The 22,698-nt window shown below is 51.6% G+C and overlaps 1 protein-coding gene across 1 annotated transcript in view; it reads left to right on the top strand.

Annotated features, from left to right (window-relative positions):
- PADI6 (peptidyl arginine deiminase, type VI) overlaps positions 1-22,698 on the top strand; it is a 31,534-nt gene that overhangs the window by 7,163 nt on the left and 1,673 nt on the right. Inside the window, exons 4-15 of the mRNA XM_011998462.1 lie at positions 1,927-1,994; positions 3,037-3,154; positions 4,270-4,395; positions 10,432-10,610; positions 10,829-10,932; positions 14,480-14,591; positions 16,396-16,503; positions 16,717-16,871; positions 17,361-17,517; positions 17,938-18,061; positions 19,451-19,521; positions 21,317-21,478. Coding sequence (XP_011853852.1) covers positions 1,927-1,994; positions 3,037-3,154; positions 4,270-4,395; positions 10,432-10,610; positions 10,829-10,932; positions 14,480-14,591; positions 16,396-16,503; positions 16,717-16,871; positions 17,361-17,517; positions 17,938-18,061; positions 19,451-19,521; positions 21,317-21,478 — 1,484 coding nt within the window. The remainder of the gene's footprint in view (positions 1-1,926; positions 1,995-3,036; positions 3,155-4,269; positions 4,396-10,431; positions 10,611-10,828; positions 10,933-14,479; positions 14,592-16,395; positions 16,504-16,716; positions 16,872-17,360; positions 17,518-17,937; positions 18,062-19,450; positions 19,522-21,316; positions 21,479-22,698) is intronic.

Raw genomic sequence — 22,698 nt, 5'->3', positions numbered from 1 at the left:
TCCCAGTGTGCTCGCCCTGGCTCGAGCCCCCATCCTCTCACCTGGGTCACAGCCCAGACCTCCCAGTGGGGTTCATGCTGGCACTCTTGCCCTTCTGACTAGACCTCTAGCCTTGATCCAGCAGCCAGAGTGGCACATCTTTAAGTGGAATATTGGATAGCGCCTTCCAACTGCTTCCATGTTGCTTGGTTTAAAGCCAAAGTGACTGCCCACAAAACTACACAAGTAACCCTGGGCTGCCTCTGTCTTTACCACCTGCGAATCTTCCCCCTGTGTCATCCTGCTCATTCTGCTCTGGGTGCTGTTGGTCACTGTGATCCTTGGCCTTGCCACCTTGGGCTTCCTATTTCCCCTAATGGGTCTTACCCTAGATGTTAACCCAGATTTTCTTGCCTCTTTCAGGTCTCTTTTCAAATGTCAACTTAGGCTTCCTTGATCACCTAAAACTGAAACGCCCCCACTCCATTCCTTCTCCCATATCCCTCAGTGATTATTGCCATCAAACATGATATATCTGCTTGCCCCTCCCCTGGTGCACACATACGTGCTCATGTAAGCTCTAAAGAGACGAGGTCTCCGTCTTGCACGCTGCTAGATTCCTAGGACCTGGGGCAGCCCAGTTCGCAGTGGGCATCTGGTCCCTGAGCATCTGCTGGCCAGGTGCTGATGACGTAACAGGAAACAAGTCCCACATTTGTGGCCCTGATGTTCCAGTTAGGAATGAGCATGTCAAATAAGAGCTGTGAACAAAAGACCACACTAGAGCCACGTGGTTGTCCCTTGTGTGGTGGAAGGGATGGGAGCTGGTATGCTAAGGCGGTGGGGCAGTCCCTATGACAGTACCTGGGCAAAAACCTAGATCCTTAAGTGTGTTTTTGTTTTGTGTGGGGGGAGGAGGGGAGTTGTTTTTGGTTTGGTTTGGTTTGGTTTGGTTTTGAGATGGAGCCTCACTGTCACCCAGGCTGGAGTGCAGTGGCGCGATCTCTGCTCACTGCAATCTCTACCTCCTGGGTTCAAGCGATTCTCCTGCCTCAGCTTCCTGAGTAGCGAACTACAGGCACCTGCCACCATAGCTGGCTAATTTTTGTATTTTTGGTAAAGACAAGGTTTTGCCGTGTTGGTCAGTCTGGTCTTGAACTCCTGATCTCGGGTGATCTGCTTGCCTTGGCCTCCCAAAGTGCTGGGGTTACAGGCATGAGCCACCGTGCCCAGCTAATCCTTAAATTTTAAAGGGGCTTAGAATTGTCATGTATTGAAATTTTTTTTTTTTCTTTTTTTAGACAGAATCTTGCTCTGTCACCCAGGCTGGAGTGCAGTGGTGTGATCTCAGTTCACTGCAACCTCCACCTCCCAAGCTCAAGTGACACTCCTGCCTCAGCCTCCCAAGAGGCTAGGACTACAGGTGCCCTCCATGATGCCCAGCTAATTTTTGTATCTTTGGTAGAGATGAGGTTTCACCATGTTGCCCAGGCTGGTCTCGAACTCCTGACCTCAAGTGATCTATTCACCTCAGCCTCCCAAAGCGTTGGGATTACAGGAGTGAGCCACTGTGCCCGGCCATATTAAGACTTTCCTACGTCTTGGAGCATAAAGTTGTCCAGAAGGCTAGAGAGGTAGACTTTGCAAGTAAGAATCACTTGGGTAGAGGCCGAAAGGCATGAGATGGCATGAGGACCATGATGGGCTTGTTTTGTGAGTTCCCGGGAAGTTTGGGGTAGACATGTGACTACTTGGACCTCTCTAGGCTTGCTGATATAAAGTGTGAAGCTGTCACCTTTGAGGATGCTTTCTGCTTCTAAACTGATAGCATGCCAGAAAGGCTGGATGCCCTGATGCCAGCCTTGGGCAGCCCCGCAGGAGACACCCTGTAACTTTGAGGTTCCATCTGGCAGGTCTAGGTGGCTGGGACACCCTTTTCTTTTTCAGAGGTCTCTCTAGAGGTAGACATCTACCGCAGTGGGCAAGTTGAGATGTCAAGTGACAAACAGGCTAAGGTGAGTCTGCCAGCAAAAGGGGGCGGGGAACGGACCCCTATAAGCCAAATCTGCCCACAGGCTTACTTGCTCTGACCTTTCTAGTATCTAGCCAAACTGCTGTAACATTGCTGATGGATTAGATATGGGGGGGCGGGGAAAAAAACTGTCATGGTACAAGTCAGAGCTGATTAAATTCTTTTTCTTTTGTGAGGTTTTTGGTTTTTGTTTTTTGTTTTTGATGGAATCTCCCTCTGTCACGCAGACTGGAGTACAGTGGCATGATCTTAGCTCACTGCAACCTCTGCCTCCCAGGTTCAAGCAATTCTTCTGCCTCAGCCTCTCAGTAGCTGGGGTTACAAGCGTGTGCTACCACACCTGGCTAACTTTTTTTTTTTTTTCCTTTTGAGACAGAGTCTCACTCTGTTGCCCAGGCTGGAGTGCAGTGGCACCATCTCGGCTCATTGCAAGCTCCGTCTCCCAGGTTCACGCCATTCTGCCTCAGCCTCCCAAGTAGCTGGGACTACAGGTGCCTGCCACCACATCTGGCTAATTTTTTTTGTATTTTTAGTAAAGACGGGGTTTCACTGTTAGCCAGGATGGTCTCAAACTCCTGACCTCCAGTGGTCCGCCTGCCTCAGCCTCCCAAAGTACTGGGATCAGAACCGATTAAACCTCTACCTCACTAAAACAAAACTAGAATATCTGGCAACTCTAGGCACATGTCCTACCCTGGTTGTGGAGTCTCCTAGACGAGAGGATTAGCTGCTGCTGCCAGGTGGTACATCTCTTTTCCAGTTTGCCTCGTCCCTGATTCTCTGACCCTGAAATATGAGGTAGGTAACTGGTAACCCCGAACCTAGCTTCTTTCCCTTCCTCTTAGCCTCCTTACCTGATGTTACCTTCCTGTGTCTACAGATTCTTGACCTCACTGGTCCTGTTCCATGGGTCCCTGTGACCCTGGAGAAAGGCTTAGCTGGGCCTTTCTGCTATGAGGTGGCATCCGAGAAGCAGAGGATTTACTTGGCTCCTTCCTAAGCCAACGTTCCTATCTCATTTGCAGAAAAAATGGATCTGGGGTCCCAGCGGTTGGGGTGCCATCCTGCTTGTGAATTGCAACCCTGCTGATGTGGGCCAGCAGCCTGAGGACAAGAAAACCAAGAAAGTGATCTTTTCAGAGGGTAGGACCTCAGACTGTCTCTGCCTTTCCTTCTGGGTCTCGGCCTTTGCTGCCCTGCTTCTCAGCAAATATAGATTCCAGACTAATTTTCTCCACCCCCGCCCCCTCCCACCACCCCACACACCCTCTTCCCCAGTCCCCACGCCTGGGCTGATTAAATCTTTTGTCCTGGGTTGTAGATGTGTAATGGGGAAGAGAGGTCACATGGTGCCATGCAAAGAGCACGGGTGGTTACAAACTTATTTCCTAGCTGTGAACTCCAGCACACTACCTTCCCTGATCTTGTTTCCCTATTTGTAAAACGGGGATGATACAGTTGCCCTCCCAAATGTATCAGATGGCTGACAAGACTAAATGAAGACAATAGGGGTATATGCCCTGCTTTCTAAAAAGCCTCTCGTAGTCTGGGCCAGGAACTTTGGACTGTCTTGGGGAAAAATTGTCTTGGGGCCGGGTGCGGTGGCTCACGCTGTAATCGCAGCACTTTGGGAGGCCGAGGCGGGCGGATCACGGGGTCAGGAGATCGAGACCATCCTGGCTAATACGGTGAAACCCCGTCTCCACTAAAAATACAAAAAATTAGCCAGGCGTGGCGGCGGGTGCCTGTAGTCCCAGCTAGTTGGGAGGCTGAGGCAGGAGAATGGCGTGAACCTGGGAGGCTAAGCGGGCAGTGAACCGAGATTGCGCCAGTGCACTCCAGCCTAGGTGACAGAGCCAAGACTCCATCTCAAAAACAAAAACAAAATTTTGTCTTGGATCCTGACTTGTGGTTGGGACCAGGGTTCTGGGTCTTAGCTGTAGAATGGAATGTCTTGGTTCCTGCTGAGGCTGGAGGTGAACCCTCACTGAACTGACCAAGGTAGGCCCTGTTCTGTTTGTGGGGACCATAGGATAAATGCCATCCTCCCTCGAAAGGAGGCCCTGGGGTTTGCAGCTTGCCTGTAACCACCCAGAACAAGCAGTGAAGTGGCGATGCTTCAGGCCTGGGCCCTAGCGAAAGGCAGGGGGTCCTTGGTGCTCTGTTCAAACTCCCGGCCCTTCTCTACTGCTCCTCCCTCCACCCCCCGAGTGCTGGCCTCCAGACTTTCCTTAACCTTTGCTTTGTCTTTTGCCCAGAAATAAAGAATCTGTCCCAGATGACACTGAGTGTCCAAGGCCCCAGCTGTATCTTAAAGAAATATCGGCTAGTCCTCCATACCTCCAAGGAAGAGTCGAAGAAGGCAAGAGTCTACTGGCCCCAAAGTGAGTGTTCTTGTGCCAGCTCCAGCTTTGCCTGCTCTCGACGTGCCAGGCAAGTTGTGCCCACACCTCCTCCCAGCAAGGTTCCCGGCAGAAGCCTGCTGGAGACCTAGAGCTGGAGATGAGAGGCTACTGTGGCTGTACTTGTGTTTCTAGGATTCTCTGGCTGCCACCTTCACCATAGGCTAAGTCTGTACACATGGGTGGGTTATTGCACCTCTAAGCCACTTTCTCCACTTGTAAAATGGGGGTAGCTGTGCCTTCCCTGCAGGCTGGAAGAGGAGAGAGACATATTAGCTGAAACAGTAGCTATTGCCTTACACAGATTAGATCACAGCTCCCAGTGACTCTTCTCAGGAGAATCCATCTTCACTCTAAACCAAGATCCACTATGTTAAATTCCCAGAAATCCGAGGCTAAAACCTAGAGTGGTGGCCATGGTTAGCACCTGCATCCCAGCCACCATGCCGTCTAGCACTCATCTTCAGCCCTCCTCTCGCTGGGAGGCAGGTAGCACACCCTATTCTATAGATGGAGGACTGGTTAGGAGGTAGACATGCCCAACTCCAGCAAGAGCCTTGTGCGTCTTTTGACTTCCCTGAACTGACTCGGTACTTAGCGTACCTCTAAATCTCTCGATGACAGCTAGCTCTCTGCTTCTGGAGGGACATGCCAGCATGCTTTTTGGGGTTTTGTTTTGTTTTTCTTTGAGACAGGGTCTAGCTCAGTCACCCAGGCTGGAGTGCAGTAGTGTGATGACAGCTCACTGTAGACTTAGCTTCCTGGACTCGAGCAGGCTTCCCACCTAAGCCTCCCAAGTAGCTGGTATGACAGGTGTGTGCCACCACAACTGGCAATTCATTTTTCTTGTAGAGATGGGGTCTCACTTTGCCCAGACTGGTGTCAAACTCCTGGATGCAAACAATCCTCCTGCCTTGGCCTCCCAAAGTGCTGGGATTACAGATGCGAGCTACTGCACCCGACCCAACCTGCTACCTTCTCTTATAAACCATGCTTAGCTTCAGCTGGGCAATGCAGAGAGCCCTGTGGTCTATACTGTGCCCGTTGTCAGAGGGCACCATCTCTGTTGCCAGCATTGGAGAGTATTTCTGCCACTTCCTGGCCTGCACTCTGGGGCCTTGGCTTCATCTCCTACTCCATCTCTTCAGCAGACCATAGGTCACAGCTGGATTTCAAAGTAGCCTGGGATTAGCCAGAAAAGGTAGCCCAGCTTGGACGTGGCCATCTTACATGTGAGCTGGAGTGAGCCTAAGAAACCAGAGGTCTGGGTCTAGTTCAGGCCACAAGGGCTACTCTGGCTTTAGGAAGCCTACCAATGCTGAAGTAGGTGGATTAGGCCAGGAGGGTCTTGGAGTCCGACAGTTCATGTAGCCTGCTAAGGATGCCATACTTCATCATGTGGATCGTAGCAAACTACTGGTTTCTTTATTGACAAAGCTTACTCAGGCTGGGCGTGGTGGCTCATGCCTGCAATCCCAACACTTTGGGAGGCCAAGGCAGACAGATCACCTGAGGTCAGGAGTTCGAGAACAGCCTGGACAACATGGAGAAACCCTGTCTCTACTAAAAATACAAAAATTAGCTGGGCATGGTAGCGGGCATGCCCGCCAGCTACTTGGGAGGCTGAGGCAGGAGAATTGCTTGAACCCAAAAGGCAGAGGTTGTAGTCAGCTGAGATCACGCCACTGTACTCCAGCCTGAGTAAGACTCAAAAAAATAATTTTAAAAAAAAACTTATTCAGTAATCTAGGGGCTGGGCACAGGGCTCATGCCTATAATCCCAACACTTCGGGAGGCCAAGGCGGGCAGATCACCTGAGGTCAGGAGTTCAAGACCAGCCCGGCCAACATGGCAAAACCCCATCTCTACTAAAAACTACAAAAATTAGCTGGGCATTGTGGTGTATGCCTATAATCCCAGCTACTCAGGAGGCCGAGGTAGGAGTGAACCCAGGAGGCAGAGGCTACAGTGAGCCAACATTGCACCACTGCACTCCAGGCTGGGTGACAGAGTACAACTCTGTCTCAAAAAAACAAAACAAAACAAAAACGAAAAAGCTTATTCAACAATCTAGGGTAGGGCAACACAGCATGTTATGTTTTAACAGGCCCTCCAGGTGACTCTGAAACATGCTAAAGCTTGAACCACAAAAAGAGCAAAAGAGTCTGAAAAGTTTGCAGAGGAAGAGAAAGCCAGAATACAGGGTTCTAGAAACAGGCTGGGTGTGGTGGCTCACACCTGTAATCCCAGCACTTTGGGAGACCAAGGCAGGAGGATTACTTGGGCACAGGAATTCAAGATCAGCCTTGGCAACACAGTGAGACCCTGTGTCTCTAAGATAAAAGATTATTTTTATAAAGAACCCTGGCCAGGTGTGATGGCTCATGACTGTAATCTCAGCACTTTGAGAGGCCAAGACTGGTATATCACTTGAGGTAAGGAGTTTGAGACCAGCCTGGCCAACATGGTAAACCATCTACTAAAAATATCAAAATTAGCTGGGTGTGGTGGCACTAGCTTATTAATCCTAGCTACTCTTGTAATCCTACCTACTTATAATCCTAGCTACTCGGGAGACTGAGTGGGGAGGATCATGTGAACCCAGAGGCAGAGGCTGCAGTGAGCTGACATTGCACCACTGCACTCCAGCCTGGGCGAAGTAAGGCAGTGGCCAACCCTGGCAAATGCTGTTGATAGACTAAGATGCCTAAGTCACAATCCTCAGAATGGCAGTCATTAGTGACTCTGATAAGAGCGGTGAAAAGTCAGGTTGAAATGGGTAGGCACAGTAAATCTAGGCCATGGAAAGAATCCTCAGTAAAGGGAGACTTGTGGTGGTAATTATGGGGGGCTGGCATGCAGTCGAGCGTGTCTGAAGCTGGTAGTACACGGGCAGATGTGTAGCTGGAACTGATCCAACAGGGGTGGGGAAATGGATCCTAGGGGAAGATCTGAGAAGTTTGCAGAGGGATAGAAAGCCAGAAAACAAGGTTCTAAACAGGCTGGGCGTGGTGGCTCACACCTGTAATCCCAGCACTTTGGGAGGCCAAGGCAGAAGGATCGCCTTTAGGAATATGGAATACAGGCGAGTCTGTGGACAGGAATGAGACAATAGTGTTTGAGTAGTGTTGGTGGCTTGCCTTGAGGTCTGGTCGTAGCCTGAAATGAGGCCTTTGGGTGTGATGGTTTTCTCCAGCTCCTCAGGTGCAAGAATGAGCTTTAAAGACCTGGTGTGACCAGAATGGAGGTTTTCCAGGAAAACAAACTAGAAAAGGGTGTGGGAGTGGAGTGGACGGTGTAAGAGGATGTAGTGATGGGTTTTTGAGCTCTGAGAAGGGTCAAAGGGAAGTGAGGATGAAGGGTGGGGATCGGTAGGAAGATCTGGGACTGAGACTGGGGACTCGCTGGGGTGGGAGCATAGGTGAGTTAAACAGATCGGAAGGCACTGAGTCTGCCTTGGAGGTGGCATCTAGTCTGTGGTATGACCATTGTAATAGATGTCTAAGGTGGTACAGAACCCGGGTTCATTGAAATAAGGTTGAAGAGAGATCAAAATGTCTAAATGTTCTAGTCCATTGTCAGATACCAGTGACACAACAGCAGTGGAGGCAAGTAGTGCTAGAACAATCCACGAAGGATGGAGAGGATGACATCATCCCCAAAAGAAAGGGGTAGCTGGCATTATCTGATAGTCAGCACTTCATAGGAACTGGGATTCTTGAGGAAGAGAAATGGCCTGGAAGTGCCAGTGAAGAACCAAGAAGGGTACCTACTTTCCTGTAGGTCCAGCAGTACATAGCAGGTAGGAAAAAGCTCAGCTCGAATCATCAGTATTGGCTCTGTGCCCTGAGGATCCAGCTCTGGAAGAATAAACCATGTTACCTGCTCTCAGAGCCTGCTACGACAGATGAACAGATAGCCAAGGACCCAGCAGAAGCTGGAGGGAGCCCTTTAAGATGCCCCCAGTGTGGGTAGGGAGAGTTTGAGGTAGCTAAGGCCTCCTAGGCAGCTCTGTGAGGACTGAGGGCAGGAAGGGCCTTCCAGGCGGAGGCAATTGTTGTGTGTGCCTGGGTCGCAGGGCTTCTGGCCTCCCTTGTGCTTCTTTTTAATGGGGACAACAAATGCCTGCCTTGAAGGGTCCTGAAGGATGTGAGGCCACGAGCCTGAAACACCTACCAGAGCTACTAGCAAAGATAGTAAGCCCACAGCGAAATGTTGGCTATGCTTCAGCTTCACAACAAACTAGCTATCAGAAGAAACTAGCTACCCCAGAGGGTCAACCACAGGACAGCCAGCCAGTAGCGGCTTGTGGCGAACAGACGGTGATCCTCTCACCCTTACTGCCTGGTGGTGAATCACCCTTGGGTGGAATGGCCACAGGGAGCCCAGGTCCCCAGAACAGGAGCAGGCCCTAGGTGTGTAGAAGTTCTTGGGCTGGGTGCCGTGGGCCAGCCGATGCTATAGCAGGTCAAGAGGGCTGTGTCTGCACTAGGAAGCTGCAGGGGTTCCTGGGATTGCCTTGTCTGGTCTTGCCCCATGAGGCCTGGCTCAGGGTTGGTGAAGCCTCTAGGTAGATGAGAAGCAGGAAACCAGCACAGGAATGGTCCTGGTGTGCCCAGTTCCCTCACAGCCAGCAGCAGGACTGAGGCTGGGCCTGTAACCAGCATCCCCAGGGCCTCCAAGGAGGGGCTGCAGGAGAACTGCAGAATCCATCATCGAGAGGGCTGCTGGGGCCCGGACCCAGGACAGCGCCTGACCGGCGGCAGCCATGGCCACAGCTGCAGCCATCTGCTGGCACGTTGGAGGAGCTAGAGATGGAGGCAGCTGGCAGTGCTGTGCAGAAGGTCTGAGGATGCTACAGTTCCTGGATCTCTTGGGGTTCTGGTGGCCAAGGTAAATCTAGCTTAGGATTCCCTGAAATAAGTCACCTGGAATCTTAAGCAGAAACAGCCATCATCAGGCCTACAGCTGCCACGTCGGGAACAGATGAAGAGGACAGGCCAGGAAAGAGGAAGTTCTAGTGACCCAGGTCAGGGAGAAGCTTGGGTCAGGGTAATTTCTGGCCTAGAAAATGGACAGACTTGGGCTGGGTGCAGTGGCTTATGCCTGTAATCCTAGCACTTGGGGAGGCTGAGGCAGGTGGATTGCCTGAGCTCAGGAGTTGGAGATCGGCCTGGGCAACGTGGTAAAACCCCATCTCTACTAAAAATACAAAAAACTAGCCGGGCATGGTGGTGCACACCTATAGTCACCTACTCAGGAGGCTGAGGCACAAGAATCGCTGGAACCCGAGAGATGGAGGTTGAAGTGAGCCGAGATAGTGCCGCTGCACTCTAGCCTGCTCAACAGAGCAGGACTCCATCTCAAAAACAAAAAAACAAAAAACAAAAACCTTAGGATCTAGTTAGCAAATGACAACTACCACGTGTGGTCAACTTCCTTCTGATCTCTTCTGTGCATGGTTTTGTATTGAATGACCTAAAACTAGGAGACAGTCTTAACATGTATAATCATAAGAACACTTGGTTTCCTCAGAAACCTTGATGGAGGCATAATCCATTCAATAAATGTTTCTCACTGACCTTTGTAGCGTCGGTAAGTGTCTGATCTTTTTCAGATGAGGCTGCTGAGCCCAGCCTGGGAGAGTTTCTCACCTTTAGGACTTTATGATATTATCACAGGAGTTGGATTCATGGCTCAAAATACAGAACCACTTACCCTGAAGCTTCGTACCAGGCAGGAGCCTTGAAGGCATCAGCTGAGCTCCAACTCCTGGTGTGTGATAGGTCTTTAAGGAACATTGGTAGAGAACTGGCCGTTGCTTGTATCCAAACATCTGGTTGTCTACCAAGCCCTGAATGCTAGAAACAGGGACAGCCAAGCCAGTTCAGCTCCAGCCCTCCTGGAATTCACAGCCTTGCCTCTGATACGAGGAATGAGCTGGTACCTTGACCATCAAATGTGGTGACTGACATCAGGTTACTTCAGTGGCTGGTCCATCCCTTCTTTCTCTCCTAGAAGACAACTCCAGTACCTTTGAGTTGGTGCTGGGGCCTGGCCAGCACGCCTATACCTTGGCCCTCCTTGGGAACCACTTGAAAGAGACCTTCTACGTTGAAGCTATAGCGTTCCCGTCTGCCGAATTCTCGGGCCTCATCTCCTACTCTGCGTCCCTGGTGGAGGAGTCTCAAGACCCGGTATGTTCCCACAATAGATGGGTCCTTAGACTAGGATGCTCCGGTGGGGGAAAAGGCATCTCCCACAGTTGGGCAGAGCTCGAGGTTTGCTGGGGGAGAGCTGCAGAAGGCAGGTGGGGCCCAGCTGGGGGCCGGGCTGAACGGCCAGAACCCTGGGGGTTAGAGGGGAGGGAGTAAATGTGGAAGCAGGTTGCTAACAGGACCTCGTCTTGTTGCAGTCAATTCCAGAGACTCTGCTGTACAAAGACACGGTGGTGTTCCGGGTGGCTCCCTGCGTCTTCGTTCCCTGCACTCAGGTGCCTCTGGAGGTTTACCTGTGCAGGTGAGAGACCCTCAGGCTGACTGTGCCAGGTGGTTCTCATAACTGGCCCCCTCTTTCTGTATGAGGGTGGGGTGGGTAAAGATCACTGGGACCTCTCACCAGGAGAGTTGAAACACTTCTGTCTGAGCTGTCTGGATCTGCCCCAAGACAGTCCAATACAGGCCTGAATATTCCCAAAGCTGGGCATGGAACAGTGAATGAGACAGTCCCCCAGTTATGTTAGGGTCCAACGGCATGGTTTTAAACGGTACCAAGCGCTCTAAAGCAGGGTGAAGAATGGAGAGGTCAGGATGAGAACCTATCCCAGGGATGATGAGACTCCTATGGAGCCAGAGAACAGGTGTGAGCCCAGGAAGGGGAGGTGTGGGGATGGGTGAAAGGAGCCAGAGACCTGTGGGCCCTGAGTGTTAGGATGAGGTATCTGGGGCCATACGTATTCTAAATACAGTGGTGAAAGCTTTGTCACCTGGATACCTGCAGAAAGATGGTACTGCTCACCCACTGCCACTTACAGGCCCTGGTTCGTTTCAGTCTTGTTATACTTTCCCCTGGGGTGGCTGCCTCCTCTGTGGAGGCTGGGTACACACATCCTCGGTCTAGGCCTGGGCCCTAGGAGGGAGAAAGAGCCAAGATTTGGGCGCTGCAACCTATTGTTGCTGCTAGTGGTCTGGAAGTCTCCTCAACCGCCTCACGTGCCAAAAACCTGAACACGCACGGGGCCACGTCCGGCTTCAGGGAATCCGGGCACAGTCTCTAGCCATGTAGCCACATGCCTAGGGAGAAAAGGAGAAAGGATCCTGAAGGTAGAACAGTGGGAAGCCAAGGGTTCTGTCTGCATGATCACTCTGGCCACGTGGAAAGTCAGGTACAAATAAAAGGCGGGAGACCAGTCTAGACACAGTATGGCTCAAGCCAGGGTGGCAGGAGCAGCCATTAGAGTTGGGATTGGTCTGCAGGCAAGACATCCCCGCCCCACTCGTTCCACACCAGCCGCCTCTAAGTTACTTCCGCCACGTTGCCCTTTATTGCAAATTCCTTATGTGAAGGCTGTCTTTTTTTGTTTTTTTAAGTAGGAGGCAAAGGATAATGCTGACGGAACGCTCTAGCAGGGATGGGAAACACTAATAGGAAATGGTAGCCAGTGTGGTGGCTCACACCTATAATCCCAGCACTTTGGAAGGCTGAGGCAGGAGGATCACCTGAGGGTCAGAAGTTCGAGACCAGCCTGGCCAACATGGTGAAACCCAGTCTCCACTAAAAATAGAAAAATTAGCCGGATGTGGTACATGCCTGTAATCCCAGCCACTCAGTGAGGCTGAGGCAGGAGAATCGCTTGAACCCAGGAGGCAGAGGTTGCAGTGAGCTGAAATAGCCCCACTGCACTGCAGCCTGGGAAACAAGAGCAAAACTCATAAAAATAAAAATAAAAATTGCCGGGTATGGTGGTTCATGCCTGTAATCCCAGCACTTTGGGAAGCTGAGGCAGGCAGATCACCTGAGGTCAAGAGTTCAAGACCAGCCTGGCTAATATGGTAAAACCCCATCTCTACTAAAAGTACAAAAACAATTAGCCAGGCATGGTGGTACACCCCAGTAATCTCAGCTGCTCGGAAGGCTGAGGCAGGAGAATCTCTTGAACCCAGAAGGTGGAGGTTGCAGTGAGCCGAGATTATACCCCTGTACTCCAGCCTGGGTGACAGAGCAAGATTCCATCTCAAAAAAAAAGACTTCTACCCCTCTTCCAGGCTCAGTGGGTGTAGAAGCCAGACAGCTCTTCCAGGGGAGGGCTGCTGGGGAGTGTGGTCCTCAGAGGAATACCGGGTTTCAGGATGAGAAGGTAAAATCTCAGCAGGTCTGATGGAATTCTGATGGCAGATACAAAAGACATAAAGCAGAGAGATTTGGTATCTCGAGTATTTGAAGACAGGGGTTTCTCATTCACAGAGGGTATCTACTTGTTCAAGGAAACCCAACTCTTCCATACAGTGTGGTATTCAGGCACGGTTTGACCCAGTAGAGCTGCATATGACCTACAAGGCTGGGTCTGCACTCCCTTCCCCCAATAAGCCTCAGACTGTTCTAGACCTTGTCAGGCTGGTAGCTCCCTGTGGCTTTGCATAGACCCAAGAAATAGGTTCTTTGGAGCAGTAGCATACATACTATGAATGTGCTCTGCCAGCAGTTACATTGCTGTATTCTATTAGTAGCAACATGAGCTTTGGACCTGAAGCTGGACTACAGTCCCAATTTCGATATTTCCCAATACTAGGGCCTCGCTGACCTCCAACTTTTGAGGACCCATTTGTTTCAGATAAGTGTTTTGGGTTTTTTTTGTTTTTTTTTATTTTTGAGATGGAGTCTCACTCTGTTGCCCAGACTGGAGTGCAGTGGTATGATCTTGACTCACTGCAGCCTCCGCCTCCCGGGTTCCAGCAATTCTCCTGCCTCAGCCTCCCAAGTAGCTGGAATTACAGGCACGTGCCACCACACCCAGCTAATTTCTGTATTTCTAGTAGAGATGGGGTTTCACGATGTTGGCCAGGCTGGTCTCAAACTCCCAATCTCAGGTGATCCACCCGCCTCGGCCTCCCAAACTGCTAGGATTACAGGCATGAGCCACCACACACGGCCAGATGAGTGGTCTTAACATCAACCTCACACACTGCTATTTCCCTTCAAGGAAGGGATGTCCACAGTAGATCTGTGAGCCTGATGCTGTGCACGATGCCTTGAAGATCCCAGGGCTCAAGACCCACCCCATGCCACACATACAAAAATGATAACCTTCTTGGCCATCTCAAGGGTGGGGTACCCAGCTTCATGGCTTCTCAGGACAAAAATACAGCCCCCTTGGGTAGAGAGTCAGCTAATACCTTTGGATAGGCTGAGGCAGGAGAGCCCAGGGGAGTCCCCAAATTCCCTGGGATAGAAGGGTACTTGCAGGCTGGGCACAGTGACTCACACCTATAATCTCAGGACTTTGGGAGGCCAAGGTGGGTGGATCACCTGAGGTCAGGAGTTTGAGACCGGCCTGGCCAACGTGGTGAAACCCCATCTCTACTAGAAATATAAAAATTAGCCAGGCATGGTGGCGGGGGCCTATAGTCCCAGCTACTGGGTGGCAGAAAGGAGGCGCTGAGGCAGAAGATTCACTTGAATCCAGAAGGCAGAGGTTGCAGTGAGTCAGATCCTGCCACTGTACTCCAGCCTGGGTGACAGAACGAGACTGTCTCAAAAAAGGAAGCGTACTTGCAGAATCTGACCGAAGGGTATAAACAGAGCAGGCCTTGGCTACCAGGAAAGGGGCTGCCACTGGTACTTCCCAACCTGGCTCTGGGCAAAGCTGAGTAGCATTGGACAAGATGGGCTCTGAGCTTCTGGCTTGTGCCAAGGTCAGGGGATGGCTGCTCTGTTGACCTCACGGGCAGGGATGTAACCTCTCCTGGTGAGAAGGAGGTGTTCTCCCTCTCCTGGCACGGGGAGGTCATAACTTTACAGTAAGGGAGCTGTGAAAGTCTTGCCAGAACTGGCTTCTCTCCCACGGCAGAGAGCTGCAGCTGCAGGGTTTTGTGGACACAGTGACGGAGCTGAGTGAGAAGAGCAACAGCCAGGTGGCATCTGTCTATGAGGACCCCAACCGCCTGGGCAGGTGGCTCCAGGTAACACCTCACCTGGGAAACCCCTGTGGGGGAGGGGAGGGGAGGGGTGAGGAGACTCAGCATCTGCCACCTAAGAGGAATTTCACAGACTTCTGGTTAACCTTAAAGACCGAAGCCTTGGTAGAGGTGGTGCTGTTCTTAGGACTTCAGTGGAGGCTCAGATGAGGATTTGCCTGAGTCATGTCCACTAAGGAATAGAGTTTAGAGTCTAACCTCCTTCCCATTCCAGAATGGACATGTGTTCAAGGCCACAGAACCCTAACCCCCAGGCCCCAGAAGGCTCTGACACCTTTGGCTAAGGCTGTGAGAGCTGGGCCACTGCCCTGGGGTCCCACCTGACTCTGGCACAGCACCAAATCTAAAGCCCCGGTCAGCCTTCAGTTCTAGAGCTCTGTCCTCTGCAGATGAGTGATCGTCACGTGCTAGGCGCACTATCCTGAGCACCAGAGATAAATCGCAACATATGCTGTCCCATGTTAGCAAAGATAGAACTTTTAGGTGCTATGAAAGTTGGAGAATGAGATACCGTGAGTCATTAGACCAAATGAGGCAGTTCAAGAATAGTCGGGAACATCTGCAAATGAAACTTAAGGAAACAAGGAGCTGGCCACACAGAGACTGGGGTAGGAGTGGCCAGGATTAAAAGTAGGAGTCCCTGGCCGGGTGTGGTGGCTCACGCCTGTAATCCCAACACTTTGGGAGGTTGAGGCAGGTAGATCACTTGAGGTCAGGAGTTTAAAAACAGCATGGAAAACATGGCAAAATACCGTCTCTACTAAAAATACAAAAATCAGCCAAACGTGGTGGCGTGCGCCTGTAGTCGCACCTACTCGGGTCACTGAGGCAGGAGAATCGCTTGAACCCAGGAGGCAGAGGTTGCAGTACGCCCAGATCACACCACTGGCACTCCAGCCTGGATGACAGACTGTCAAAAAAAAAAAAAAAAAATGGGGGTGTGCTTGGAGGTCTTGAAGAGGGCTGGTGCAGCTAATCACAGTGAACAAAGGTGAGAGGCAGGGCTACCTCCTGGTTAAGGTACCTTTTCAGCTAAAGGCAAACAGACACTCAAAACATGAATCAGGAATGAAAGGTTACAGTTTAGGTTTTCAAAAGACCCCTCTGGCTAAGATATAGGGAACAAATCTTAAGAGTGGGCAAGAATAGAAGGGAAATTGGAAGGCGTTGCAGTGGGCATAGGGTGGAGACACGGTGGTTTCCTGAATGGCACCAGCGTAGAGTTGACTCAGAATGTAAGCCAGTAAGGCTTGTTAATGGATTCTTTATAGAAAAAGGAAGAATCTGTATGCTCAAGTCTTTGTCGCCCAAGCTAGAGTGCAGCGGCACGATCTCAGCTCCACTGCAGCCTCTACCTCCCTCTAACTCCTCCTGAGTAGCCGGAATTACAGGCATGAGCCACCATGCCTGGCTAACTTTTTGGGGTTTTTTCTGTTTGTTTTTTGGGGTTTTTTTTTTTTTTTTTTAGTAGATAGGGGTCTCACCATGTTGCCCAGGCCACTGGTCTTGAATTCCTAGGCTCAAGTGATCCACCCACCTTGGCCTCCCAAAGTGCTGGGAGTACAGGCATGAGCCACCGTGCCCAGCCATGGATGTTCAAGTCTTAAACCAGAAGAGTAGGGGAGAAGAGGGATCAGAGAGCCTTCAAGAAAGGGCGATATCTGACCTGGGTGTTGAGGGTTGAGCACGGGTTGGCAGGAAGGAAGGGGATTCTTACCGTTCCTTTTCCCTAAATGGGGCCCAGGGAGATGTGTGACTGGCAAACGATCTGTCTTCCTCTCCATTCCAGGATGAGATGGCCTTCTGCTACACTCAGGCTCCCCACAAGACAACATCCTTGATCCTTGACACGCCTCAGGCCACCGATCTTGATGAGTTCCCCATGAAGTACTCATTGGTGTGGAACTTGGTTTGGCTAATCTGAGCTCAGTCCAATCTCTCAGGCCTGGAACCTGCCTAGAAATGATGGGGCACCAAGTGGGGAGAGGACCCAGGTGGCCTCTGGGGGTAGGGGATGTGGAAGTCTACCTGAAAGCCTGGATTTAGGGATAACACTAGGGCCCAAAGCCATCCCCTACTAACACCCCTTCCCCGCTGGGTCTCTCCCCAGAGCCCTGGTATTGGCTACATGATCCAGGACATTGAGGACCATAAAGTGGCCAGCATGGATTCCATTGGGAACCTAATGGTGTCCCCACCTGTCAAGGTCCAAGAGAAAGAGTACCCCCTGGGCAGAGTCCTCATTGGCAGCAGCTTTTACCCCAGGTGAGCCACTGGGCCAGACGCCTTCAGATGAAAAGGAAGGGACCATGGTCGTTCCCCTGGCCCCGCCTGCTTCCCATAGCACCTCAGCCAGTCACGCACTGTGGAACATTTCTTAGAAGGATATTTGAGCTTTTGATTCACGTGGAGACTAAAGATCAGAATAAACTGTTTATTCTTTGATTCCAGGGTTTAAACTGAAACAAGTGAAATTTGGTCCACCAGGATGTCATTTCCAAGAGAGATGTGGCGGGATTTCTTGGTGGCCATAAATCCAAAATGATACTTGTGACCGGGCTTGTGTGTCTAGAACACTAGGCTCTGTTCTGAGTGGGGTCAGAGTAAGGGATTCATAACCAACTCATCCGCTATGGACCGGCCTTTCACACAACAGTCAGAGGCCAGCTCCCTGGAGGCAGCGTGACACCAAGTGACAGGTGACCAGTCTGGGCCACACTGGCTCAAAAGCTGTTCTTTCCATCTTCCTTCTAGCGCAGAGGGCCGGGCCATGAGTAAGACCCTCCGAGACTTCCTCTATGCCCAGCAGGTCCAAGCGCCAGTGGAGCTCTACTCAGATTGGCTGATGACGGGCCACGTGGATGAGTTCATGTGCTTCATCCCCACAGATGACAAGAATGAGGGCAAAAAGGTCTGTATTGGGGTCTGCAGAAGGGACATCTGACCATGTCCCCATGCCTTCTGTTGGGGACTCTTGGAAGATTCTGGAGAAAAAGCTGGCTTTTTCTTGGTTTTTGTTGTTTTTTGAGTCTCGCTCTGTCACCCAGGCTGGAGTGCAGTGGCACGATCTCCACTCACTGCAACCTCCGCCCCAGGTTAAAGTGATTCTCGTGCCTCAGCCTCCTGAGTAGCTGGGATTACAGGCACATGCCACCACACGCGGCTAACTCTTGTATTTTTAGTAGAGATGGGATTTTACTATGTTGGCCAGGCTCGAACTCCTGACCTCAGGTGATCTCCCTGCCTCGGCTTCCAGAGTGCTGGGATTACAGGTATAAGCCATCATGTGCAGCAGAGAAAGCTGGCTTCTGACCCAAGTTCTGTTTCCCAGGGCTTCCAGCTGCTCCTGGCCAGTCCCAGCGCCTGCTATAAACTGTTCCGAGAGAAACAGAAGGAAGGCTATGGCGATGCTCTTCTGTTTGATGAGCTTAGAGCAGATCAGCTCTTGTCTAATGGTAAGGGAACTCCCTTTCCACAGAACAGAACTGGGGTCCTCCTCCTTTTTCCAGGGGCCCTTTCTACATAGCCATTCTGTCACGCTTGGCAGAAAGGATGCCAGGGAAGCACAAAAGCTGTTGGAATTGTATTAGAATGTCATGTTTCTGGGCTACTCTAGTGGTACTACGACAACACAAGTAGACCAGATGTTCTGGGATGGCCTAGAGGCTTTTAGGATGTATTTGAAGGGGACTCACTTAAGTGGCCCCAAGTTGGGGGAAAACGGGTATCAACAATGCTAGTGCTTGGATTTACTCAGGGCACATTGGATTAAGTACTTAGGGACTGGGACTTTGTGGGTCTCCTGGTTACATTAAGGAAACACACAGGTGGACAAGCAGAGGTGCTGTGGCTGGTGCCATTGTACTTCCAATCTAAAAGCTGTGGGAGTGGGCTGGGCATGGTGGCTCACACCTGTAACCCCAGCACTTTGGGAGGCCAAGGCGGGCAGATCACCTGAGGCCAGAAGTTCCAGATCAGCCCGGCCAACATGATGAAAGCCCATCTCTACTAAAAATGTGAAAATCAACAGGGCATTGGTGGCGCGTGCCTGTAATCTCAGCTATTCAGGAGGCTGAGGCAGGGGAATTGCTTTGACCTGGGAGGTGGAAGTTGCAGTGAGCTGAGATCACGCCATTGCACTCCAGCCTGGGACACAGAGCAAGACTCCGTCTCAAAAAATAATAAAGGCTGTATGAACCCAGAAAGGGGCTGGGGGTATTAGGTTTTTCTAGACCCTCAGTACCCAAAGTGTGATCTGAGGGCCGGTGCACCTGGGAGCTTGTTAGAAATACAGGATTTCCACCCTGCTCCAGAGCTCCTGGATACTCAGCCTTTGGGGTGGGGCCTGGGAACTCCTGGTCATAGAAGCACCATGGAAGGTGACATCTGCTGAACATGAACCACATGACAAAGACTGTCACCTCAGAGCTGGCAAATGAATTGGGAATTCCTGTCCCAAAGATGAGGCCATTGAAGAATAAAAGTAATGTAACCTGGTGAAGGCCACAGGCAGAAGGTGCCAGGTTGTATCGGCATAAGGGGAGTAGGGGCCGAAGTCATCCTAACAAACTCTAGGCTGTATCCCTTAGCCTGGCACAGGCTATTCCCTCATGCTGGGGACAGAGTGGCCAGTGGCAGGAAGTCCTGCCTGGACTTTCTGGTGTAGACCCTGGTCAGTCCCCAGAAGGAAGACACTGGACCTGAGGGTGTGGTCCCTGGAGATAGGCCAGTCCTCTCCTCTCGCCATGGTCACTGGCCCAGGAACACACCCAGGTGGCTGGGCCTTACCTGAGTGTGCCCAGCTCTGGGCAGTGCTGCCATTTCCTGACCGCTTCTTCCTACAGGAAGGGAAGCCAGAACCATCGACCAACTTCTGGCTGATGAAAGCCTGAAGAAGCAGAATGAATATGTGGAGGTAGGGCCAGCGCGAGGGGGGCCATCCCCAAGAAAGGGCTGGTGCCGCAGGTCCTGCAGGAAGTTTCCCACCCACCCCTCCTGAGGGGTGAAGGGTTGCGGGGGACAGCTGCCTGCCACCTTTCTTTCCAGGTCTTGATACAGGCCCAGGTCTGGGGCTAGAGCTGGCCATATATATGCCAGTGTAGGGAGACTAGAGGAGTAAGGAGTTAGGTCTCTGGAGCCAAACACAGCACGATGTACCTTTATGCTTGGAAGAGGGCTGGAAGTGGTCACACGGCTTTCTATGGTGTCAGATGGCGGAGGACCCAGGGTGGGACAGGGGCAGAGAGGAGCACCATGGCGTGTCGGAAGGGTTGACAGATACTGCTTGCAGATACTGTCAGGGCGTTTACTTGCCGTGACTATGCAGCTGGGTCTTTTCCCCCAAGCTGGGAAAGCCCTGATTTTGCAGGTTCCTAGCTGAGAACGAACGATGGCCCAAGCCTTGTGCAAGACACCTCACTCTACAAACCCTGCAGATAGCCCTACAAAGTAAAACACTTCTTACATATGAGGAGAGTGAGGCACAGAGTGAAATCACTAGCCCAAGACAATCATTTGGGGGATTGAGTCTGAACTCCCAAGTTCCTGTGTTGCTCATTATGCTACTCAAGCCGCCTAAGGTCCATTTCCTGGAAAATGACATACCTCAGCAGCCTCCTTGAAGAGGCCAGCTCCTCATTTTCGAGAAGCTGAGTATCAGACTCAAACGAGGGCCTACTCAATGCTTTCTGGATGAAGCGGCCTGTCACAGCGGTGCTGAGAATGGTGTTCAGGGTCACCAACCTTCAGAGATCTTAGAAGTGAATCATTGGCTGTGAGGAGCAGAGTCTTCCCAACTTCTAGAAGGAGAAGCTTAGGCCCCGAGAAGGGCAATGTCTCGGCTGAGGTTGCATGGTCAGCAAAACTGCTTTGCTTACTGGGTCCTTACCATTCCCAGCAATGTTCCTAAGGAAAGTTCTATGTCATGCACAGTGCATAGGTGCCCTGTTTTGCACGAACAGCCCTTCTGGCATAGCAGGGTGGGTGCCAGCCAGGCATGGGGCTGAGACAGCATCTCCCAGCCCCTGGCGACAGCTTAGGGTGCGTTGGGTTGTGTCTGAAGCTTATTTCAAGACCTAGGGAGACAGGTGTGCTGGGTGTTTGACGCCTATTTCAAGACCTAGGGAGATGCTTGGGTACTGGGCTCAGCTGGTCTGGGTTGGGAAGTGCCCGACGCTGTCTAGCTGTGGGATACTGGACTAAAGACTAGGCCTTTCGCCGGGTGCGGTGGCTCAAGCTTGTAATCCCAGCACTTTGGGAGGCCGAGATGGGCGGATCACAAGGTCAGGAGATCAAGACCATCCTGACTAACACGGTGAAACCCCGTCTCTACTAAAAATACAAAAAAATTAGCTGGGCGTGGTAGCGGGCGCCTGTAGTCCCAGCTACTCGGGAGGCTGAGGCAGGAGAATGGCGTGAACCCGGGAGGCGGAGCTTGTAGTAAGCCTAGATCGCGCCACTGCACTCCAGCCTGGGCGACAGAGCGAGACTCCGTCTCAAAAAAAAAAAAAAAAGACTAGGCCTTTCCTGAGCCCCCACTCCCTAGGTGAAAAGGGAACTGCCCACTTAGGAAGGTTGGTGTGATGTGTGAGGCTCCTGGCGCACAGTGAGTGATGGGGATGGCAGTGGTGTCAGGCCATGGCCTACCTTCAGTATGGAAGGAAACTGGTTTTAATTCCTGATGAGCTCTCCTGGCCCCTCCCACCCCACAGAAGTGCATTCACTTGAACCGTGACATCCTGAAGACAGAGCTGGGCCTGGTGGAACAGGACATCATCGAGATTCCTCAGCTGTTCTGCTTGGAGAAGATGACTAACATCCCCTCTGACCAGCAGCCCAAGAGGCCCTTCGCAAGGCCATACTTCCCTGACCTGGTGAGGGACGACTGGGCATCCCTGGGTGGGGGAGGGTCTGTCCAGGCAACACTGGCTGCTGCCTCACTGTACTGGACTGCAGAGATGGGGGAGGGACAGCAGATAACGGTGCCTATGAGGAAATGGGCAGGAGACCCCTTCTCCCCCATCTCAGTTAGGGACGCCCTCCCAGAGAGCAGGTGTACTGGGCCTGAAGGCTTGGAGGGTTCCCCAGGCAGTTACTATGGGCCAGGAGCTTCAGGAGCCTCAGTGAGCTGTACCCCTAGTCTAAAAGGATGAACCTGTGAGGCCCACTTCAGATGGGGTGCTATGTAACTCAGAGTTGAGGTTGCTGTGCATCTGCCAGCAGTGAGGTCTCGGGCAAGCTACCTCAGGGTAGGTCTTTCTGTCCACTATCCCCAGCGTCCAGGGCAGCCATGTCCGATACATGGAGGTACATCAGCACTTAAAATAACATTCTAGGCTGGGCGCGGTGGCTCACGCCTGTAATCCCAACACTTTGGGAAGCTGAGGCAGGTGGATCACCTGAGGTTGGGAGTTCGAGACCAGCCTAACCAACATGGAGAAACCCTGTCTCTACTAAAAATACAAAATTAGCTGGGCGTGGTAGCACATGCCTGTAATCCCAGCTACTTGGGAGGCTGAGACGGGAGAATTGCTTGAACCTGGGAGGTGGAAGTTGCAGTGAACCTAAATCACGCCATTGCACTCCAGCCTGGGCAACAAGAGCGAAACTCTCTCAAAAATAATATTCTGTTCAGCTTGGCTGGTCGTGGTGGCTCACCTGTAGTTCCAGCACACTGGGATGCTGAGGTGGGAAGATCACTTGAACTCAGGAGATGGAGACCAGCTAGGGCAACATAGTAAGACCCTGCATCTTAAAAAAAAAAAAAAAAAAAAAAAAAATTAGCTGGGGCCAGAGTGCAGTGACTCATGCCTGTAATCTCAGCACTTTGGGAGGCTGAGGAGGGCAGATCACTTTTGAAGTCTGGAGTTCAAGACCAGCCTGACAGACATGGTTGAAACCCCATCTCTAGGAAAAATACAAAACACTAGCTGGGTATGGGAGTGCATGCCTAGAATCCCAGCTAATCAGAGGCTGAGGCAGGAGGATCCCTTGAATCCAGGAGGCAGAGGTTGCAGTGAGCCAAGATTGTACCACTGGACTCCAGCCTGGGCAACAGAGCAAGACTGTCTCCACCGCCTCCCCCCACAAAAAA

This window comes from Mandrillus leucophaeus, unplaced genomic scaffold (assembly GCF_000951045.1).
Source record: "Mandrillus leucophaeus isolate KB7577 unplaced genomic scaffold, Mleu.le_1.0 Scaffold571, whole genome shotgun sequence".
NCBI classification, from domain to species: Eukaryota; Metazoa; Chordata; class Mammalia; order Primates; family Cercopithecidae; genus Mandrillus; species Mandrillus leucophaeus.
Note: the sequence above shows the minus strand (reverse complement) of the source record. Positions and strands in the feature narration are given on the sequence as shown.